This window comes from Aedes aegypti, chromosome 2 (genome assembly GCF_002204515.2).
Source record: "Aedes aegypti strain LVP_AGWG chromosome 2, AaegL5.0 Primary Assembly, whole genome shotgun sequence".
NCBI lineage: Eukaryota > Metazoa > Arthropoda > Insecta > Diptera > Culicidae > Aedes > Aedes aegypti.
Window position 1 is genome coordinate 88,390,162 of NC_035108.1, and position 22,692 is coordinate 88,412,853.

At 39.0% G+C, this 22,692-nt stretch overlaps 1 protein-coding gene across 3 annotated transcripts in view; it reads left to right on the forward strand.

Moving 5' to 3' along the window:
• Window positions 1–22,692, forward strand: part of LOC5571839 (zwei Ig domain protein zig-8) — a 372,596-nt gene that overhangs the window by 263,296 nt on the left and 86,608 nt on the right. For all 3 annotated transcript variants that reach the window (XM_021841480.1, XM_021841482.1, XM_021841481.1), the window contains 2 exons: window positions 1,915–1,992; window positions 2,334–2,466. In XM_021841480.1, coding sequence (XP_021697172.1) covers window positions 1,915–1,992; window positions 2,334–2,466 — 211 coding nt within the window. The remainder of the gene's footprint in view (window positions 1–1,914; window positions 1,993–2,333; window positions 2,467–22,692) is intronic.

Here is a 22,692-nt window from a genome sequence, read left to right on the forward strand (position 1 = left end):
TGCCACAATGAATATAATTTAAAAAATCTTTAGGTAAGAACAAGTTGTTGTGCACTTCAAAACTCCTTAAAATAGAAGCACAAACTTTTTTTTGACACAGTATTATTCATAGACAAATAAGCAGTTCTCCATCTTTCTTACACTGGCATTGGATTCTAACTGAGACAGAATCTGCTTTTCTCCTTGTGTTCTACGAGTTCTTTTACGGTTATAAACTAAGAGCTTTCTATGCTTATCGACCATTTATATTCTAAGTCAAGAATATATTTTTGCGCTTCCGAAATATAGTAAAAATTTTTGATTATTCGGACCAAAATTTAAATGCTTGTTGTTCATTCTCAACAATCACAGGACTACAAATACCAAGATAACAAATCAAAGTTAGATATTGCATACATTCTATTAATGTATTCACCGGGAGCAGAACAACAAGAGAAATCTTGCAATATTTGCTCAATTCAATTTCGCAGAATCAAATTCCCGATGTCCATGTACATTGTGTTCGATGCTCAGCCGACCAAGCGACATATCCACACAAATCTCTCAATAGAAGCAACTCGACAGTGGCAACTGCTGAATGCCCCAGAGGGCAAAGTAAGCCCAGAACTCAGTCGAAACTCATTGTCATTATCGGCATCATCGGCAAACATCCGTTGAGTTGCGTTATCCTCGGCTTCGAAAGCAAGACCAGGAACCAACCCATCGTATAATACAATTTTCCTGGAAGATGCAATATCGTTTCAATAATCTCGATACATGCAAGCAACCGGGCTGTGACACGCTGTGTTATGACACATAGCCGCACACTTCTGCTTCAATCAAAGCTGATCTCGGGCGAACGGAGTGGGTTTTGGATTGATTCCAGGGCTGGGGGCGAGTCCATTTTTAGTGAATTGATCATTTTTTTTTCAAGCATTTCGATTGAAGTCACTTTTTTGATAATAAGTCCGTTGTTCAACTATTTTGAGCAGCCATTTATAGAGAATATTATGAATTGGTTCTTGAATTTGAATTAGAAGTGTAATTAAATTGGTCAAGTTCTGATTTTCATGTCATTTTTTGAGAATCATTCTGATTCTTCTTCTTTTTTGGCGATACGTCCTAACTAGGATAGAGCCTGCTTCTCAGCTTAATATTCTAATAAGCACTTCCACAGTTATTAGCTAATAGCATTCTTTGCCATTTGACCATTTTTAATATGTTTATCATGTGGCTTGTTTGAAGATACCCTAAGCTCTGAGAATCGAGAAAATTTTCAGTCCGAAAAGATCCTCGACTAGTGAGATTCGATCCCACGATTCTTAACTTGGTCTTGATGAATCTGGGCCCACCGTTAGTCACTGTTGGTCACTAATGTAACTATTTTTTGCGCCGCTCTTCGCCACCAGCACTGTAATTCGGTCTACTGTACTACTGTAGGACGTAAGCAATCCATGTGCTTACGATGTCGTTTGGCCCTAAGCGAGTAATCACTCAACATGGATTTTACAAGGCTGGCCTAGGAAATCTTCTTGCACAGCTCATATGGAAACGGTAATGGCACCCGTCAGGACATTTCACAGCCTTATCCAAAGTGAAATTCCTTCCCGGTAGGAAGCTCAAAAGAGAGATAGGAAAAACACGGATTGCTGTCTGGTACGATGTAGTCTTTCGTCATGCTTTCATCATTTCACAGTCAATTTGAAGAGATTGTCGATTGACAAGCAATTGATTGCGATGTGGTTAAGCTGCTTGCTAGCTGGTGTCATAATAATGGATTGTTGTGACTTTAAATTTAGTAAAGTAAAGCTGAGTTGCATAAGTCTAAATGTGCGTTGAATATGGACAAAAAGTAGCTTGCTCTGGCTTTGATTCTGTTATCTGTACCAAATCCCAATTTTATATCAATTAATACGTACTCTATTGCCACTGCAGGTTGCCTGGATTAGGAAACGAGACTTGCATATCCTCACGACTGGCTCCTCGACCTACACATCAGATCAGCGATTTCAGGTACGTATTGTGACCGAGCTTTCCTTAATAATTCCAAGAACACACGCTGAATTACCGTCCAGTCCCGAAATCCTTATTTCCATGCATTGTGTGTAGCCAAGACGGTTGGTATGGCAAACGAGGTCCTTCTGTTTCGAACTCGCAGTTTTCCAATAAAACTTTTAATTAACTTCCCTCCATCCCGACGCCCAACTGCCACAGACAGACCACCTTTCCCCCATCCCCCCACCGCATTATGTCGCCCTTTCGCTCACACGAAATGGCGTTGCCTTATGTTCCATCACTATGGAAAGGTGATTTATTTTTCTCATTTATCCTTACACGCGCCCACTCGGTTGCAGGTGATACGGCCGGAAAACTCCATTAATTGGACGTTACAGATCAAGTATCCGCAGGTGCGGGACTCGGGCGTGTACGAGTGCCAGATCAACACCGAGCCGAAAATGTCGCTGTCCTACGAGCTCAACGTGATAGGTGAGTACACTGCACTGGGATGATGTTCAATTTTTCTATCATCTTCGAGGGTGAATAATTTGTTTTTTTTTTTTTTTAACAATCACAAGTTATAGTGTAAATCCGCCGATTTCATAAGAAATCATTTCAGAGTATGGTCAGGATTCATGGAACCGTATCCAAAGTTTGCTCAATTTTTTTTCCGTGCCATTACGTCTTAACTTGGACAGAGCTTGCTTCTCAGCTTAGTAGTATGAGGACTTCCACAACTATAAACTGTGAGCTTTCTTTGCCAAATTTGTCATTTTTGCATTCGTTTATCATGTTGTAGGTATTATAATACTCTATTCCTTGGGAATTGATAAAAATCCATTACGAAAGGACCCTTGACCAACCGTGAATCGAACTCAGACACCTTCGGCATGGATTTGCTTGATATCAGCGGACGTTATTATTAGGTTAAGAGAGGACCCTGGATATGGGCTGGATATTTTTTTGATGAGAATCCATCCATCCAAGCGATTGAGGTGGAATTCGGTTGGAAATTAGTTCAAACTCTGTGTCAGCCACAAATGCAAAATCAGTTTCATCCCATAAGAAACTGTGAAGTAATTGTAGCGGGAGGAAAGTGGGTGGCAGCGTCTTACAGGAGACTTAACTGTAGTAGGTTAGTTTGAATGAAAAAAAATAAACTAGTTTATGAGGGTAACGTTCTTGAAGGCCTTTGGTAGTTCAAACGGCTTTAAAAGTTCTAATAATCACAATGCCTTGGAGAAAAAAAAAAGATACAGCCGGGTCTCCTATTGAACGTATTCATATAACGCGCATTCCTCCTACACGCACTCCTATAAGACATAGTCAAGCGTTATAGGAGACCCAGGGCTTCATCAATTTGGGAGTGCTGTGGAAAATTTCGTATGCCTTAAGAGATGGCGTAGTACTGTCTTGGGTAAAGTTTCAGTACTCAGTACGATCAACCTTTAGGAATTAATAATCATCTCACTTGATTGAGAACTTGACCGGTAGGTAGCTTTGTCTAACTTGCACCCTATGAACCTAGTGGGATAAGAGTGCAAAAATTGCAATATATGATACTTTTAAATCCTGCTGTTTTGGAAGGTAGGCGTCTTCGGAAGAGTTGTTCACTAGGCCATCCCTTATTTTTCGAAAATGCGAAATGTTTTAAGTTGTCATTGTAAAGTGCTCGTTTTGGTAAGAATAAAATCAGGTAAATATTTGAAGTTCGTACCTGGACGAAAAGTGGTCCTCCAACGGCCCTGAAGGTATTAGGCGAAGATGAACCCGTGCGCAAAATCGAGCTCGCTGCTCTAGTGCACGTACTCATAAAAGCTACCAGTGACAAATTGTTTTCCGCGCGTTGATAATCAGCATAGAAGTTTGTTTTCTTTGGTATGGTTCAAATACAGCCAAACCTCTTTTTACGCCCCTAACTGGGGGAGCGCAAAAATAATCGGAGCGCAAAAGGAGAGAGCGTAATAAGCTTTTAATTTTTTCTTGAGAAGTTTTGCGAAGAGGTGGGGTTCATCCGTGGTACTTCTCAAGGGTATCAATGGACCGATGCACGAGTTCACTATTTGACGTTTGAGCGGTGCCGTGTTATCTACGTGGTCATGGCAACGAATGAATTTGGCACCGCTCAAACGTCAAATTAGTGAACTCGTGCATCGGTCGTGTCGTATTCACTCGTTGCCATGGTCACATAAATAACACGGCACCGCTCAAACGTCAAATAGTGAACTCGTGCATTGGTCCATAGGGATGACGTAAACCATGGTCTGACGCTATTTTGAAATCCAAGATGGCGACTTCTGGTTTGTGGAAATAACTTGAAACCCACCAAATAGGGGTATTTTTGGAACGGGACCGATGAGTAGATGACGTAAATCGATGTTTGACGCTATTTTGAATCCAAGATGGCGACTTCCGGTTTGTGAAAATCACTTGAAACCCATGCAATATTTTTGAAACGGATCCGATTAGGATTTGCCGGAAATCGATGTCTGACGCCATTTTGAATCCAAGATGCTAACTTCCAGTTCGTGAAAATCACTTTAAACCAATGCAATATGGGCATTTTTGGAATGAGACAGATTTGAAGATGACGGAAATCGATGTCCAACGCCGTTTTGCTATTTAAGATGGCGACTTCCAGTTTGTGAAAATCACTTGAAACCAGGCTTCCGGATTCTCACTCACTCTCACGATAATGGATTTATCCCTCACAGAAATTTTCAGCGATCAGCTGCCTTGAGATTTTATCCGTCCACAAAACAGAGCGAAAATAGATAATTGCACATTTCCGCAGCTGTGAGAAGTTTGTTTTCTCTTTCTCCGATCCATGGAGAACTTTTCCTGTATCCATCGCCACGAGCAGCAATTGCTTTAATGTACCAAATTAACCACTCCGTCCGTGAAGTTGGTGTGGTAGTATGGTTAGCGTGCACGCGTTGCGGTTATTTTTGGCAATGTTTCAGGTTCGAATCCCGTTGCCGGCACTAGTTTTTGTTTATCCACATTAGTGATAATTCTCGGGAGCAGTTGGTGAGCGAAAATATGATGGAGTGAACAATAAATTATCCCCAGAGTGGAGTGATTTTCGTTTAATAAAAATAAAAAAGCATTTTCCTTACGTGCGAAAAATCGTAGATTTCGCATCATTGATATGAAAATTCAGAACCCTGCTTGAAACCCATGCAATGTGGGTATTTTTGGAACGGGACAGAAGAGTATATGCCGGAAATCGATGTCTCACGCCATTCTGGAATCTAAAATGGTGACTGGCGGTTTGGTTTTGGAACGGGGGAAATCGATTAAAACCCAGGTAGTCGCCATCTTGGATTCCAAAATGGCGTTAGACATCGATTTCCGCCAACTATGCATCGGTCACGTACCGAAAATACCCATATTGCATGCGTTTCAAGTGATTTTCACAAACCGGAAGTCACCATCTTGGATTCAAAATGGCGTCGGACATCGATTTCCTTCATCTACCCATCGGTCCCGTTCCAAAAATACCCATATTTAGTGGGTTTCAAGTTAATTTCCCAAACCGGAAGTCGCCATCTTGGATGCCGAAATGTCATTAGACATCGATTTCCGGCATCTACGCATCAGTCCCGTTCCACAAATACGCTACCAAATTGGTTCTCGTGGATCGTTATCAGGCAGGAGCGCAAATGGAATTTTTGGAGCGTAAAAAGAGGGAGCGTTATTTGTTATTTCGAGCGTAAAAACAGAAAACGTAAGTTGGAATTTGGAGCGTAAATGGAGGGGGCGCAAAAAGAGGGAGCGTTAAAAAAGTGAGCGCAAAAAGAGGTTTGGCTGTATTACGTAACGCAAAATTTGCCAATCTTAGAACCTCTCCCTCCCCCACGTAACAGTATTTGTATGAAAAATTTAAATTTTTTGTATGGACCGTAAAATTACGGTAGACCCCCTCCCTCCCCCTGTTGCGTTACGTAATTTTTGAATTATCTCCTTGTAGTTCTGAATTTTATGTTAGCGTGCAGTGTTATGAAGATGTCCACAGTATAAAATATTTTTTTCTTAAAACTCTATGCTGATTATCAATATGTTACTTTTGGCTTTTCATACTCATGTTGCGTACACTAAAGCAGTGAGCTTGATTTGGCGCACGGGGGTCATTTGCATCTAATACCTTTAGGGTCGTTGGGGGACCACTTAACGTCCACGTACGGACTTCAAATTTTTACCTAATTTTTTTCTTAGCAAAACGAGCACTTTACAACGATGAACTTATAACATTTCGCATTTTCGAAAAATAAGGGACGGCAGTAGGCTACGTGGCCGTGCGGTTAGTGTTACCAAGCATCGAGTCAAAGGGCGTGGATTCGATTCCCGCTTCAGTCAGGAAAACTTTTCGTCAGCAATGTATTTCGACTGTGCCACTGGGCGTTGCATGCTAGTCCGTTGTCTTAGTGTGGTGCTTCCTTCAAAGGGCAAATCGCCCGCTGGAAGCATTAACGTGTCGTTTCGTGTATTATTCTGGTCTAGTGGTCATTACGCCGCCAGGCGGCACTAGTTAGCATGAAACTTTTGTTTTTCGATTAGCTCAGTAGCCTGCCAGACCAATGGATTACAACCGAGTTGTAACAGATTTGGTTACTCAGTTAGCCCATTTGTCTAACTTAACTGATTGATAGTTACAACAACAAAAATTATAACATAATTTTCTCTACACTAAACAAAATTGTAACAAAATATATTATAATTTAAACAAAAATGTAACTTATTATGCTTCAAATCATACAAAAATATAACTCATTTTGTTATTTTCCATAACAGAATTATGTCAAAAATTAGTATAAGCAATTCTTCTCAATTTTTTCAATAATAAGTTGTGTTATTACAGTCCAATTTCGTTCGTTGCACTATCTTTAAGTGGGCTACGTTTTAATTGGGCTCCCGTTAGTTGGGCTATAGCCCACCCAAAGCCAAACGTCATTTTCTGACATAAGACGCAATTTATCAATGTGGGTAGCTCTGTTTTTCTTTTGTTCTATGTTCTTTGACAGCTAAAAACTCAGCCCGTTTAGTGAAAGTCTTTCACTAAGTGAGCTACAGTCTTAGTGCAACGAACGAAAGTTGACTGTAATATGTTTTGAATTGAAACAAATTTGAAACAGCCTTTGTTATTATAACTGTTTTTTGTTTTAATTATTTTATAATTTCCTCCATCAACTCATAACAAAAATTAAACAAAATTTGTTATTTGTAACAAATCTTGATATAATTGTGCTATAATTTTGATGTAATCCACTGGTCGGGTGACCACCTAGAAAGATGACGTCTTTGGCAACCCCCTGGGTCTCCTATTACACGGATTCCTATGATTCCCACAACCAGTAGGCTGTAGGTGTGAAGATTGATAGAATGCGTTGAACTTCCATCAAGCATTAGAACCCAGTAATACAGCACATATTAACGTTAAAACAGCTGAAACTAGATTTGAAAACAGTACATATCTCATGCGTTCAGAAGCACAACTGTAACAACCTGAGGCCAAGAAATGGAATACAGAAATGTCCCGATTTTGTCAGCCCCAGGCTGCATTTAGGGTTGATAAAGTCGGGAAAATTGTTTTCGATTGGTTGCAAGTTTTATTTTAACTTAAAGACTTAGTTTTATGATTTTGTCCATAACATATATTTTTGTTAACTTCCATTTTCTATGTACCGTTATCCAACATTGATCAGTTTCTTGGATAATGGTTGTTATTTTCAAATTTCAATATTCCGGTCATTAGATGGTTGTATAGATGTGGCCAATGTCATAATTGACTTTATGCACCCAATATTGTCAGTATATACGTGTTTAGTCTGATTAAAATAAATATTAATTTTAGGCTGACAAAATCGGGCAAAAAAGGATGTTTAAATCGGGGGTGAACAAAACCGGGTCATTACTGTATATCTCAACTCTTTCTCAGATCAGATCTGATCATTTATATTTTTCTCATTTCAATTGATGAGAAATACCTCCAACAGTTATGGAGTGAAAGAAACGATTGATTTATTGCTGCGTGGAAAAGATGAACACGTGAAATGTGGCGGTCCTCAAAACGCGCATTAACCCTATTTCCTGTTCTCAGCTTTCCTCTCAACTCGCTATCAATCAATTTTCAAGCGATTCTCCCATCTCGCTATTTTACACCATTCGCCAAAGGTAGTGGTCCTAAAAACGCACACTTACTTACTAATTTCTGTGGTCCCTCTCAATGCACTTCTTATCTCTTCACAAGCGCTCGTTTCAACTCGCTTTACAATATAAGTGGAATGTGGTGGTCGGACGCACTTACCCCATTTGCTCTCATCGGTCTCCTCAACTCGCTCTTTGTCTGTTCACTAGCTGTAGCGTTTCTTTCAACAACCTCCAACATAATGAAACATACCTACCAGCCATCTTGGTTTGCTTCGTCTCGGTCGCACTAAATTCATTACACTACGCAATGAGTAACGATAATTTCCGCAAGATGAAAAGGTTAATTTTTTTAGCATGGTACTGAACAAGAATATCAGGAGCAAAACCTGCCACGATTGCCAATGTGTAACATCAAACTGTGATTGGGAAATCTCCCATCACGTAGACAACCGTTTCGGAAACAAAACAAAACACACTTCTTCCTTTGTAATCCATTTCACTATGACCAAGATTGATAGAAACTCCTCTGCGATGCAACACGCTAAGCCTGCTCAACGCAGCCTATGTGTTAAAACTACACAGAATGAGGCAAACAATGCAGGACTCTCTGGCTGAGTGAAAATTCTGTGTAAGTCGCACTCATGCTATGTGTAACCGATGTGTTGGCCATTGGCTGTGCGCGGATCGACGGAAATGGAACTGTCAGTCATCTCCCGCGCTGCAGCAAACAGTTGGCCGTTGGTAAGATGGGGAGATTTGAGGGATTTTTTCCAGCGAAAGCTGGAAGATGGTCGCAAATACGGAAGTTTTTTTCCCCATTTGCTTCCGTTTCGGCTATTCGAATGAAAAAAACTCTGAAAAACTTTAAAATCGGAATGTTTTTTTTAATGTTTTCAGAAGCAAAACAAACATGGAAGCCAGAGTCTATGAATGGAGAGTTGCGCGAAGAGTGAAACCAAATCTACCTATCGAACTGTCAAACCGTCTACCTATCGAGCAGACCAGCAAAACAGATAGGGGCTATTTTCGAAGACGAAGAAGAACAAACATTCAAAGAAGTCTCTTCGCGCAACTCTCTATTCATCGACTCTGATGGAAGCGTGGTCCGCATTCTAAGCGTTCCTCCTCTGTGCGCTGTGTCACTCATTCGGTTTGTTTACCACCGTTTGCACAAAACTGTGTACAGCCCCCTTTGCACAGAATCTGTGCTGCATGAAGAGAGGCCGATTTTGTGTAGGAGGAGGCGATTTTGCCGTTTTTCTGCGGAGAAAGAATTGAACTCAAAGCGATTCGAGTGAGAGTGCAAAAAAAATGCGAGGATTTTTTTATAGTACTCTCTCTCTCTCTCTCTCTCTCTTTCTTGTTGCGATACTCACGCTTCAAAGGAACTCTTGAGCGTCCCACCTCGCGAAGTTGTGATGGCAATCTTTTTTGATATAATTTTACTCTGGTGTGTGTTGTGCTGCATTTTCCTCGCTCAATTTCCGATGCTTTTCTGCTTAGCATTTTTTCACTCCCTCAAAAAGAGGCAAAGGCAACACGCTGCTCTAGAGTATGTCACCGAACTCTGATGATGTTGAGGAGTATTATCAAGCCTGGGTCGAGACGATACAAACACACACGCTAAGCCTGATCAACGCAGCGCATATGTAAAAACTACACAGAATAAGGCAACCAATGCAGGACTCTCTGGCTGAGTGAAAATTCTGTGTAAGTCGCACTCATGCTGTGTGTAGCCGATGTGTTGGCCTTCGGCTGTGCGGGGATCGATGGAAATGGAATTGTCAATCTCTCCCGCGCGGCAGCAAACAGTTGGCCGTTGGTAAGATGGGGAGTTTTCTGTGATTTTTTCAGGCGAAAAGCCGGAAGATGGTAGCAAATGTGGAAGTTTTTTCCCCATTTGCTTCTGCTTCGGCTATTCGAATGAAAAAATCTCTGAAAACTTGAAAATTTGAATGTGTTTTTAATGTTTTCAGAAGCAAAACAAAAATGGAAGCGAATTCCGCAATCCAAGCGTTCCTCCTCTGTGCGCATTTCACTCATTCGGTTTGTTTATCACCGTTTGCACAAAACTGTGTACAGCCCCCTTTGCACAGAATCTGTGCTGCATGAAGAGAGGCTGATTTTGTGTACTCGGCACTCATTTCTGAGCGTGACAAGTTTAGCGTGCACTGTTGTCGCCTTGCCCCACACACGTGAAGCCCCTTGAGAGACCCCGACACTCGAAGCCGAACTGAACTCGACAACCCCGTGTTGGTTGAAGCGCCGTCGGTTCAATCCCCATCGGAGCACGTGGTTTCTATTCACAGTTTCAATTTTAATTTGCACATTTGACACGTGTTTCGTCGTGTGTATGTAAACTTTAAAATTTCAAAAACTTATAACAGCGTAAATTTCAACTGTTTTCTGTCTGTCGCTTTGTTCCATCACGCTAAGCCTGCTCAACGCAGCGCATGTGTTAAAACTACACAGAATGAGGCAAACAATGCAGGACTCTCTGGCTGAGTGAAAATTCTGTGTAAGTCGCACTCATGCTATGTGTAACCGATGTGTTGGCCATTGGCTGTGCGCGGATCGATGGAAATGGAACTGTCAGTCATCTCCCACGCGGCAGCAAACAGTTGGCCGTTGGTAAGATGGGGAGTTTTCAAGGATTTTTTCCAGCGAAAAGCCGGAAGATGGTCGCAAATGAGAAAGTTTTTCCCCCATTTGCTTCCGCTTCGGCTATTCGAATGAAAAAATCTCTGAACAACTTTAAAATCGGAATGTTTTTTTAATGTTTTCAGAAGAAAAACAAACATGGAAGCGAATTCCGCATTCCAAGCGTTCCTCCTCTGTGCGCATTTCACTCATTCGGTTTGTTTACCACCGTTTGCACATAACTGTGTACAGCCCCCTTTGCACAGAATCTGTGCTGCATGAAGAGAGGCTGATTTTGTGTACTCGGCACTCATTTCTGAGCGTGACAAATTTAGCGTGATTGTTCTAAATCTCGGAAGCCGAAGATTTGGACCGCGGTTGCAACCGAGGTACAAATGGACCAGTGTTCAAATCGGTGTTCGAAACGATGTTCACTTTACACATGTTTGGGTTTAGGTTCAGGTTCAAGTGTTTCGGTTTGAACACGAGAACAGAGTACTAGGAGAGTTCGAATCGTCTGAGCCAACGTGTTCGATGTTAATTTGGGAAGTCTGAAAAATATTCTTCTACTATATTATTATAGCCTATCATTACGAAATATTATAGTTAGTATATAAGAACCAAACATTTATTGTTCAAATATATAGTTTTCAAAAACAACGAGCGAAATCAGAATACGTTTGCACCTCATTTTTCTATTAAATTTCAAAACAAGAGGTTGGCCACAATACAAAGCTTGCATACAGTGTTCCATGCAATTTTTTTTAATGTAAAAAACAACTTTTCAAAACTATTTGTTTTAAATAATTGATTTCAAGAGCAGTTTTTAATACAACCGCAATAAAGCTTCAATTTTGACGTATTGCTGAATAAGAGCAGTTTATAAATAAGTAAAGTCAATCCTCCCTGGTATATTTTTCAAATAAATTTTCCACTTTCTCAAAATTTCTTTTTCGTTCTTCACCTTTTTTTTGGTCTTCCGAAATTACGATTGGATGCAGTTGAGATGCATGGGTATGAATTCTGAGAAGAGTCTGCATGAACTAACATTTTTTTTTTTTTCAATTTTATTTTTCAATAATTGTTTTTAAGAATGTTTCTACTTCATACTTATGTAATAATACAATAGCCAGACTTTCCAAACTGTCCACTTTGAAGCATGCCTCCGTAGGGTAGAATTATGTTTTGAATCTTTAGACCCGTAATGATAAATTTGACAGACGTTTTCTGCACTTTCTGCATACTCGCTTAAATGTCTTCAATGATTTATTATAAGTACAAGTTGTATGCATGGAATCTATGACATTTGATCGAAAAACATTTGGTCGAATTACATTTAGTTGAATGACGTTTGGTCGAAAGTACATTTGTTTGAACGAACATTTCGTCGAATGGACATTTGGTCGAAAAGGTTTAGTTGCAATAGATAGCATATGATATTTGGTCGAACCGACATTTCGTGGAAAGGATAGTGGTCGAATCTAAATAGTATGAAAACAAAATGTTAGGTTTAGTCTGACTATCGTTGAGAGTAGTATTTTGTCGCTAATACAAATGTGATTGATTAATTGAAAGATACTCAGCCATTTTACCAACAATCTTTGCGCGACCGCTAAAGTTTTGTCATTAAATTTGATGGACGCTCTCCCAACATATTGATCAATCTCTTGCGTTTTTGACGTTTCATGCTGCTTTTTCGTGCAGGCATGTTCTGTTGTTCTGCGAGAAGAGATAAGCAGATCTTAAATGAAAGCAACTTTTCCCGCCTCAGTCAACTCATCTTCCCTTTCCCGGTACAATTAGCACAATTTTCATTTTTAATAATTCATAGCTTCTACCGCAAACTCTGTTATTCACCCGAGGTCATCAACACTGTCAGCAAAGACATATATATTCGCTTGCGGAATGTTATTAAGACGAAGGCACAATAAGCCAATTGGCCATTAGTAGAATTACCGATACCAAACTTTCACTTCGCCATAAAGGTTTTCCTTAAAGCAAGTTTTTTCTGCTTTTTTATTCTGATTTCCAAATTTAAAAATCTTACTCACGTCCGTAAGCTGCAAATCCAAAATTCAGATACTGGCCACATTCTCCGAATGCTTATGAAGAACGATGACATTTCAAAAGAATAAGAAATAATAAAAACATTATGTTCACATCATTGAGTAGTAAAATAACTTATTGAGCAGTTTTTTAGAGAACGATAACATTTTCAAAGAATAATAATTTTACTAGAGCTGAATTTTTCAGTCAATTTACAAAAAAATACTTCGTAAAAGTTCATTGGAACAATCACTGAAATCCTAGATTTTGGCATTACTTCTAATTATAAATAAAAAAAGATGTTTGAAATTTAAAAATAAGACTACATAAATTTCCCATTTTCATTAAACAGAGATAATTAATCAGATTATTAAGAAGAATACGTTATCATACGAACTTTAAAAAACTTAGAAAACTATAATAATCAATTTTCCCAAATGATCTTTCAATAAACCATTTGAAAATAAGCTTTAATTCACATTTCCGTTCAACTAAACGTAATTCTAACAAAATAAATGTTCCAAAGCAATTCGACCAAACGTCATTCGACCAAATGTCATTCGACGAAATGTCCTTAAGCCATATGCATGAGTGATGTTGGAAAAATAATTGCATGCATGAGAAGATATTTACTTAATATAGGGTTGCAGAACCCATTTACGTTTTTAAAACTACCGTAGCACGTCTAGTTTTTGAGATATTGACTTTTGTATACGACGAATATTACGATTTTAGCAAACTTTTAAGTCTTGTATGTACTGTACGTACTTGTATGTAAGTACTACAAGTCTTGTATGCAAGTTGACCAGCTTGTATGGCAATTGTTTAATATGCAACATGCGTAATTTGCCTCTAACTTAAAAGCCATTTGTTTAATTTATCAACACAGTTTACAATACTTTCGATAACCGTAATCCGGGTGAATTAAAAACGTTCCAAACACGTTAGTCTAGGAATGTAAGTACGAACTTATCATCCCATAGTGAATACTCATTCTTCAAACCTTAATGAAGGATGCTGCTGAGCTTTTGAACTAATTTTGTTTGGAATTTTTGTATATATTTTCAGGGCTATAATCTCACATTCAGCTAAATAATAGAAAACAAAATCATAAATATCTCTACACTTATCCATCAGATTGAATTGCTCTCTTCAGTAAACTGCTTTATTATGGGTTGAAAAATGAGTTTTCACCATGGGATGATGATTTTATGCTTACATTCCAGTACTAACGCTAATGTTCCAAACACATATTTCAAAATTTCTTCATAGTAATATCCATACAAAATTACTTTGTCTTTGGGCCACCTTTAAATCACCACCTTGAAAGCTGAAAATTTCACAGAACATTATTTTTATGGTAAGTATGGTGAGGAAGATATGGGAGATTGATTTCAAAATATTTTTGAATTCTGAACCGCTCTAGTCTACAGGTATGCAATATCTCAAGAAAATTATACATTCTTCATAGTAATTTGTCAATGTTGCTGAATTTGATGGTATATAAAAGTATTTCGAATGTTTCCATATAAGAGAAACGAAGAACTTTGCATGGAGACTGCAAGCATGCTGGAAAAGTTGATTTAATGAAAATTTAGTAGTGCAATTTCAATCAAATTATATCTCAAATGAAAGTTGAAGCCCTTTTTTGCATGCATGGTTGTTGAGATCACTAAGGTACCGCGGGGCAAGTGGGAACGAAAAAAACGATAGTTCAAACAAATTATTCAATAAAATTTTCAAATTTCAATATTTTTCAAATCCAACAACACAATCACGTTTTGGCAACATATTTGCTGGTGTGTGCATGAAACTAATAGAATAATTTCGAAATTGTGAAAACCTTGGAAGAAAGTTTTAGAATGAGCCAATGGACGCAGTTACCTCGCTAAGCGGGGCAAGTGGGACACATCCAGTTTCATGCGTCAATCCACATCAGTAAGTCAACCATTACAATAATAGGATTGATAAGTCATAGATTTTTAATTTTAAGTACATATTTGATGTACGTAAGGGACCAACCATAAAATACGTTACGTTTTAGGAAGAAATGTCACCTAGTATGTCACCTCACATTTAATATTAACTGTAAATTCCTCAATAAAAGCGTAAAGAGGAATTAAACATGTTCAAAATATATCATTTATAAGTTGTTAATTAAAATATAGCACATAAACATTCAATAATTGACGAAATTATAAATATGTTTTGTTATTATTTAATTAAAACCACCTTATGGGATGGAATTGTTTTCCATCACTACTTAATTTGGTAGAAATAACAAATAAAATTCAAACAACATAGAAAAGTAATCGTTCTCATGATGCATTTCAAAGTTCAGCTGTATGTTTGTTCAATTTTGAAGTCGTATTTCAAAAATAAAAAAATAATTAAAAAATAAAGAATAATAACACTTTTCTTCTCCCTCTTATGCAATTACGTAATTTGAGGTTGATCTCTTTGATAAAAATCATTTGTTTGAATGTTTTAGTGGTACTCTCTAGCAAAATGTATGAAACGTGTACGAAAAGTTTTGATTCTGGTTTTTGTTTTGATAGGTCCCACTTACCCCAGGTACAAATATATTTTGGGGTAAGATAGACCATCGAAAATTTCATATGAAATGAAAACAAAATACTGGTTTATCGTTATCAGCTTATAATAATACTAAGATTATAGCTTACTGATGGAAATTCGATTTAAAACACATTTATTTTTTACGAGTCAATGTACGACGTGAAACGTGTCACAATTTGTCATGCAAGTTGAAAATGGCGCTGAACTGACAACTTTTACATGAACCACATGGTAATAAAAATAACAATATGTTTAGTACTAAAAACATTCCTTGTCATTGTATCTTCAACTTCCTAGAAGAATACCCCCATGAAAAACTTTTCCTAGTTGAGCTATGACGAAACGCCCCACTTACCCCGGATTCTCACTTGCCCCGGGTTACCTTATATTGTTTGATAAATCTTACTAAATTTTATTTAAACATCAATTTAACCAGTGCTTGATGTAACTTTGGCGACCTGTAACTGTGACGGGCTGAAACATAACATATCTGTGAACGGCATCAGATTCGGCAACCTCAAATCGACCGAATGATCGATATAGAAAATGTGCAAACAAGGGCTAAATTGGGCATGTTCCTTCAAATGACGAGACTATTACTAATTGATTTGAAATAGGAAAATGTATAAGATATAATATAATAATATCAACCATATTGACTTCTAAAAACTACGATTTCGGGTCAATTTTTGCCCACTGTGCGGCGTTTGCTTAGCGAGTTCCATGATAAATCAACTTTGTTTTAATTAAAATTATACACTCCTTCGAACACACTACCGACATAAATTTGAGCTCGAAAAACGTCAAATTTTTGCCTTTTTGCTCCATCTAAAAACAAACTCATGTCAGGAAGAAACAAAAACTGCACCAGCAAAACTTGTGCGTTACTGCCTTTCGACGTCATCATCATCATCATCATCATCCGGGGAGAGGAAGTCCAAAATTTCACATTCTACATTGGGCACAAACAGAACCTGGTTGCAACCAGCGGGTGGCTACCTGTACGTACAAATTCCGCTTTCCCGCAATTTCCCGGAACAGGAAAGTTATTCGGTGGTTGCTGGTTCGGTCGGAAAATTTCCGGATTCACGTAAAATGGACTGTGAACATAGTTGTAAACCAGCAATCAGCTCTCGGTGTTCTTACAGATGGTAAAAGCTGCGGTTACTCTGCAAGCCTGGGCAATTTCAAGTTATCGGTAGATTGTTCAAACCAACTACTCAATACATGTTTACGATGCAGCTGCCGAGACCTAGTTTTTCCGAAAAGTTGCATTATTAATTACTATATTTCATGGCGATGATGTGGTTGGGGCATTTCTTCCCTTATGGGAAATTGCTTTCCAGTGCAGTTGAGCTCTCATCGAGAGATGCTGACACAGGGCATCGATAATGAGCTTTTCCGTCGTGCAAGCCCGGTGTCGATATTGTGCTCAATGGGGGTAAAATCGAGAAAATGCTGATAAACCACGTCAAACACTAAATCTCTGCTATTCAATTAACTTTTGTTCTTCGACCAGTGGCAGCAATTGCGAAAGATGCAAAAGAATGGATAGGGTGTGATGATGCAGTATGGTGTTGTCCTTGTCGTTCATCTATTCTTTCGAAGAGCTTCGCAGTTCATTACACTCCAGACGGAGGATTGTCTCATTTCAGTATGAGCATTAAAGCTGAGTGTGGTAGAGTAAACCTGGGAAGAGAAAAAGGATTAATAAACGTTAATTTCATAGAGTACTTACCATTCCTTTGCTATCCGATTTGATTCACTGTTTAATAAACTTGAATTGACGTTTCATTTAGTAAACAAAACAAAATCTATGCTTGCTACGATAGCAATGGTATAATGGTGTTAGTGAAACCGATTTGATGCATAAAAGCTAGGTATGCTCATAATGATGAATGTGAAGCGTTTGTTAAAAACGCTTCAATAATGAGCCAACGGTGAGACCCCGATCAAAAAGAAAAAAGTTAAAATTTGTGCGTAAAGCAGGCGTGTGCATTAGTGTATGTGAGTACGTTAAGGATGATGAGGGTCAGTTTACATCAATGTGAGTGAGAAATAGGTAGAATGAATGAAATGTTTAATGTGTATATGTGATTAACGATGGGAATAAATCTGTGTATTAGTATATATTCTCATTGGTTGATTGGGGTTGAACTGAAACGAAAAAACGAATGAAGGGATTCTCTCGACGAACTTTGCGGCGAACAGACGCGTGTAAATTTTGTCCGGCAGTATAATTTTTCAAAATGGAGGACCAGCCGAAAGACAAAATTCGTCGGCCTAAAAGGAAAAGTTACCACACTGAGCACGTTTGATTTTATGTGTATGATGTGTGAATGGTTTGTATGGGTAGCTGAAAGAATAAATCAGGGTACGGATTAAGCTTTGAAAGAACCGAAAGCTGGAATGGTATTCAGCAGTGTTTTATTTTGTCGATTTCGTGCGCTTTTTGAAGAGCGCCCAAGCCATTGGGATTTATTATGAGCTATTATTCCATATTCCTTTTCCAATATTTGAATGAAAGTTGAAACACATGTTAAAACTTCCTAAGTACCCATAAGTACGAACAATAAGCCTCTAATCAGCATCAGAATTGTATGTAGGCATTTTAATAGCATTACAAATGCCGACTTGCTTAATAACAGCATTTCCAATGCTTGAAACCTCTACCTACCTTGAAACCTTGATGGCTACAGCGTAGCGTCACGCCATTACTTACCGAGCGAATTGTAGAGTTCCATCTTCGTCGGTCTTGGGCGAAACTTCTCCAATTGCCCCGAACGTTTAGGGTCGCCAGGTCCTCTTCCACTGCGTACAGCAGCGTACAGCCGCCGACTTCTACCTGGTTCCCTGTCAAATATTATTTTCGTAATTCTTTCTTCCAACATTCGCAATAAGTGAGCAGCCCACTGAAGTTTGCCGTATTTTACACGCTTGATTATATTCGTATCTTTGTACACTTGACACAACTCGCGATTCATACGTCTGTGCCACACACCATTTACGAGTTTACCAACGAGTACTGTCCGCAGCACTTTACGCTCGAAAACACCGAAAGCTTTTCGGTCTGCCTCTTTCAACGTCCACGCTTCGTGCCCGTAGAGAGCCACCGGAAGAATTAATGTTTTATACAGGGCGAATTATGTTTCCGTTTGCAAGCTGCGGGACCTAAGCTGGTTTCGTAGTACGTAAAAGGCCCTATTCGCAGTCGCAACACGTTTTTTCACTTCGCGGGAAACCTGTTGCCACATGTCACAAGTGTTCCAAGGTAAACAAATTTTTTAAAGACTTCAAACACATCCCCATCAAACACTACCTCAGCACCTACACCACCAAGCCTACCACTATCTCTACATGCAATCATGTACTTTGTTTACGTAGAATTAATGGTCAGCCCATCCTCGCTGTCTCCCTCTTCAGAGGCACGAAGGCCTCTTCCACTGACCTGCGATCGATTCCAATTAGGTCTATATCGTCCGCAAAGCCAAGGAGCATGTGCGAACTTGTGATAACAGTGCCATTTCTCTACACGCCAGATCTACTAATAGCACCCTCGAGTGCAATGTTGAACAGTAAATTCGAAAGTGCATCTCCCTGCTTCAATCTGTCTAACGCCACAAACGAGGTTGACACCTCGTCTGCGATCCGAACACTTCGATCCGAACCATCCAGCGTAGCACGTATCAGCCTAATTAGTTTTGCCGGAAAACCATGTTCAGACATTATCTACCAAAGCTCATTTCTTTTCACTGAGTCGTACGCCGCCTTGAAATCAATAAACAGAGGGTGAGTGTGCAAGTTTCACTCCCGGATTTTATCTAGGATCATTCGCAAGGTAAACATCTGGTCCGTTGTCGAACGGCCCTCACGAAACCCAGTTTGGTATTCGCCGACGAAGTACTCCTCAAGCGGTCTCAGTCTGTTAAACAGGATGTGTGACAGAATTTTGTACGCCGAATTCAGCAGGGTAAATCCTCTGTGATTGGCAAACTCCAGTTTGTGCTCTTTTTTGTAGGTTGGGCGTATGAGGCCATCCAACCAGCCGGTGGGCATTTCTTCATCTTCCCATACCTTCAGAAGTACTCTTGAGAAGCTCGGCCAGGATCCTTCACAGCAGCCTTACAGTTCTTCAGCTCGTTGATAGCCTTTCTACCCTCTCCTATGGTCGGTGGGTCCACAGTTTAATCAATGTTCATCCTGTTCCTCGCTACATTTCCATTTCCACCGTTCAACAATTGTTGAAAGTGCTCCTTCCTCCTGGCAGCCACCGCTGTTTTATCGGTCAGCAAATTCCCTTCTCGATCATTGCACATGGCGGGCACTGGTACGGTATTCTGCCGCGCACCATTGATCGTTGCATAGAATCTCCGCATATCATTCCGGTTTATGCTTGGAACCTCTATTACTGCATTATTGATGCTTCTTACTATGATGCGTATCGGTATTAAAAAACACTATATAGATCAACTACCGAAAAACTAAACATAACGTATACCTTGCAATCGGATTAAATGGACAAATTGATACTAAATTCGTTCATAAGGTATATGTCACTGAGGTGAAGCCGGAATTGCTGAGGCGACGATAATTGCTAGTATGCCCAAATAGAACATCATTGTCGAATTGTCCTGTGTAAGACGCTTATGCTTGGCTCTCCAAACAGATTCTTCAAAGACAGAAGTGAGCTGATCATTTAGTGCGAATGCCGGAAAAAAAGTTGCAACAATCAGGGGGAGATCAGTGAGCTCATGGAAGATATCCGCGTATGTTTATTCTGATATTGCGGGTATCATCCAAGATTTGAAACGAACGGTTGCTGTAATTGACTATACTCCAACCTTTTTTTAACGACTGTTCCTTTAACGACGGTTCTTTTTATGACCGAAATTCAGATTATCGACCGTTTTTATATATGATCAATTTATTAAAATATAATCAAAATGCAAAATGGTTCAGTTGATTAAGGTGAATCCATGAGATTTGAAAATTAGCCACCAGGCGGTACTAGTGGAGCATGATCCTGACCACTTGGAAAGATGTACATTGACTAGTACAGGTTGGACTCGATTATTCGGAGACTTGATTATCCGGTGACTCGATTATCCGGAGTATGTTTTTTGCTATTTTCGTTTTTCAGTTTTTATGCAATATTTTTTTTATTTGTGCTCTTTTTTGTTGTCTGACACCATATCTCGCGTTCAGTATCATACAGGCGTATTTGCAGTGATCGATTTCTCTTTGTTGAATTTCTATTTGTATTATTACACGATATTCAATCGATTTTTGAAACATTTCATGGTGCAGTACGATAAATGATGATGTGTACTTTCCACTGAGCCAAAAATAGCAGTCGAAAAAAGTTTCCCATCCAAGTAATTAGCTAAAGAGAAAATCGATCACTGCAGATACGCCCTTATGATACTGTACTTCTTCTTATTCTTCTTCTTTTTCTTCTTGGCATTTACATCCTCACCATTCCAATGAGCACTTCCACAGTTGTCAAACTGAGAGCTTTCTATGCCAAACTTGCCATTTTCGCATTCGTATATCGTGTGGCAAGTACGATTATACTCTATGCCCAGGGAAGTCAAGGAAATTTCCATTACGAAAAAATCCTAGACCAACCGGGAATCGAACCCAGACACCTTCAGCATGGCTGGGCTTTGTAGCCGCGGACTCTAACCACTCGACTCAGGAAGGCTGTACGCGAGATATAATTTACTGCTAATTTTGAATTATTTAGTAACGACAATAATTCTATGCTCACTAGCACCACCTAGTGGCTCTTGGCTTGAATAATCATAGCCAGGAGTTCCTCAAGAGATTCCTCCAAGGATTAGTCCAAGCATTTTTAAAGGGATATTTATACAAGGGTTCTCTAACGATTTCGCCTGGAGCTTCTGCTGGAATGCCTTCAGAGATTCCTCCATAGATTCCTCCAGTAAAATCTTTACTAGATTTTCTCCACGAATTTCTCCAAGTATTCCTCAGGGAACTTTTCGAGGAATTATTGCAGAGATTATTATTAAGACTCCTCCAAAGATTTCACCAAAGACTCTTCTAGCGATTTCTCCTGATATTCCTCCATAAATTCTTCCAGGGACCCGACCATATTGAAACAAAAGCTGATAAAATTTTCTTATCAAGCTGGATTTGTTCTTAAATTGTCACATTTTCTGAAAAGATTTTTTTACAACATTTGTAGTATTTCTGATATTGCATTTGTGAATTGGATGTGAAAAACATCCGATGTTGTAAACAGAAACACAAAACGTATAAAAGTTCTTCCAAAATTTCCACCGCGATTTATTTTTAGAGATTCTTATAGGAACTCCTTTTTTGAAGATGTGTTTTTGAGAAAACCTTGGATAAGTCGCTGGAGGGATTCCAGGAGAAACCTCTAGAAAAACTCTAGAGTAGTCATTAGAGGTAACCCCTGTTAAAGTCCTGCAAGTATTCTGGATAAATCCCTGGATTATCAAAAAATGCTTTTCAATGGCTCTTTTATAATAAAGACTGCGTAGACGAAAAGCATATTTCATTAATATATGCAGTCGATACTGTACCAGCTCATCCTAGGAACAATTTATAGAGGAAAACATGTAGAGATTTTTCTGAAGTAATCGATTAAGAAATTCCCGATGAAAAACCTTAAGAAACCATTGTAGGAATCACTGTATAGATTTTCCCAAAGGAATCCCTGAAGGAGTCTCTGGAGCAATTCTTGTAGGAATCACTGAGGGGTTCCTCGAGGCACCTCTGTAATAATCCTAGGAGAAAACCAAGGAAGAATCACTCTAGAGATATTTCTGGTGGAATCGTGAGAGAAAACTCTGGAAAAAAGCCCTGTATGGATTTTTCTGGGGAAATTTGAAAAAAAAATCCCAGAAGAAATCTCTGGAATAATCTATGAATTTTCAAAAGGAATTTATGTAGTGCTTTTCCCGGACCAATTTTTGTAGGAATTTTCCTAATGTAAAAACTGAAGTAATATCTTAGGATAATTTCTGCAGAAACTCATGGGGGTATCTCTGACGAAATTTCAACAGGAACTCTTGGAGGAATCAACGAAAGAGTTTTTAAACGCCCAGAACAAATTCCTGGGGAATCCAGGATTATCTGAAGAAATCTTCAACACTTTGCGAAGCAGGCTCTGTTCCAGTAGGGACGTGATACCAGAAACAAAAAGAAGAATTATATATTTGGTGTTTAGCATGGTGCCCATTTGAATCTGGATTGAAAATGGTGTATTTTGAGCCGTCGCATGATGGAACTATATGATGGTTTCGGATTACTCCG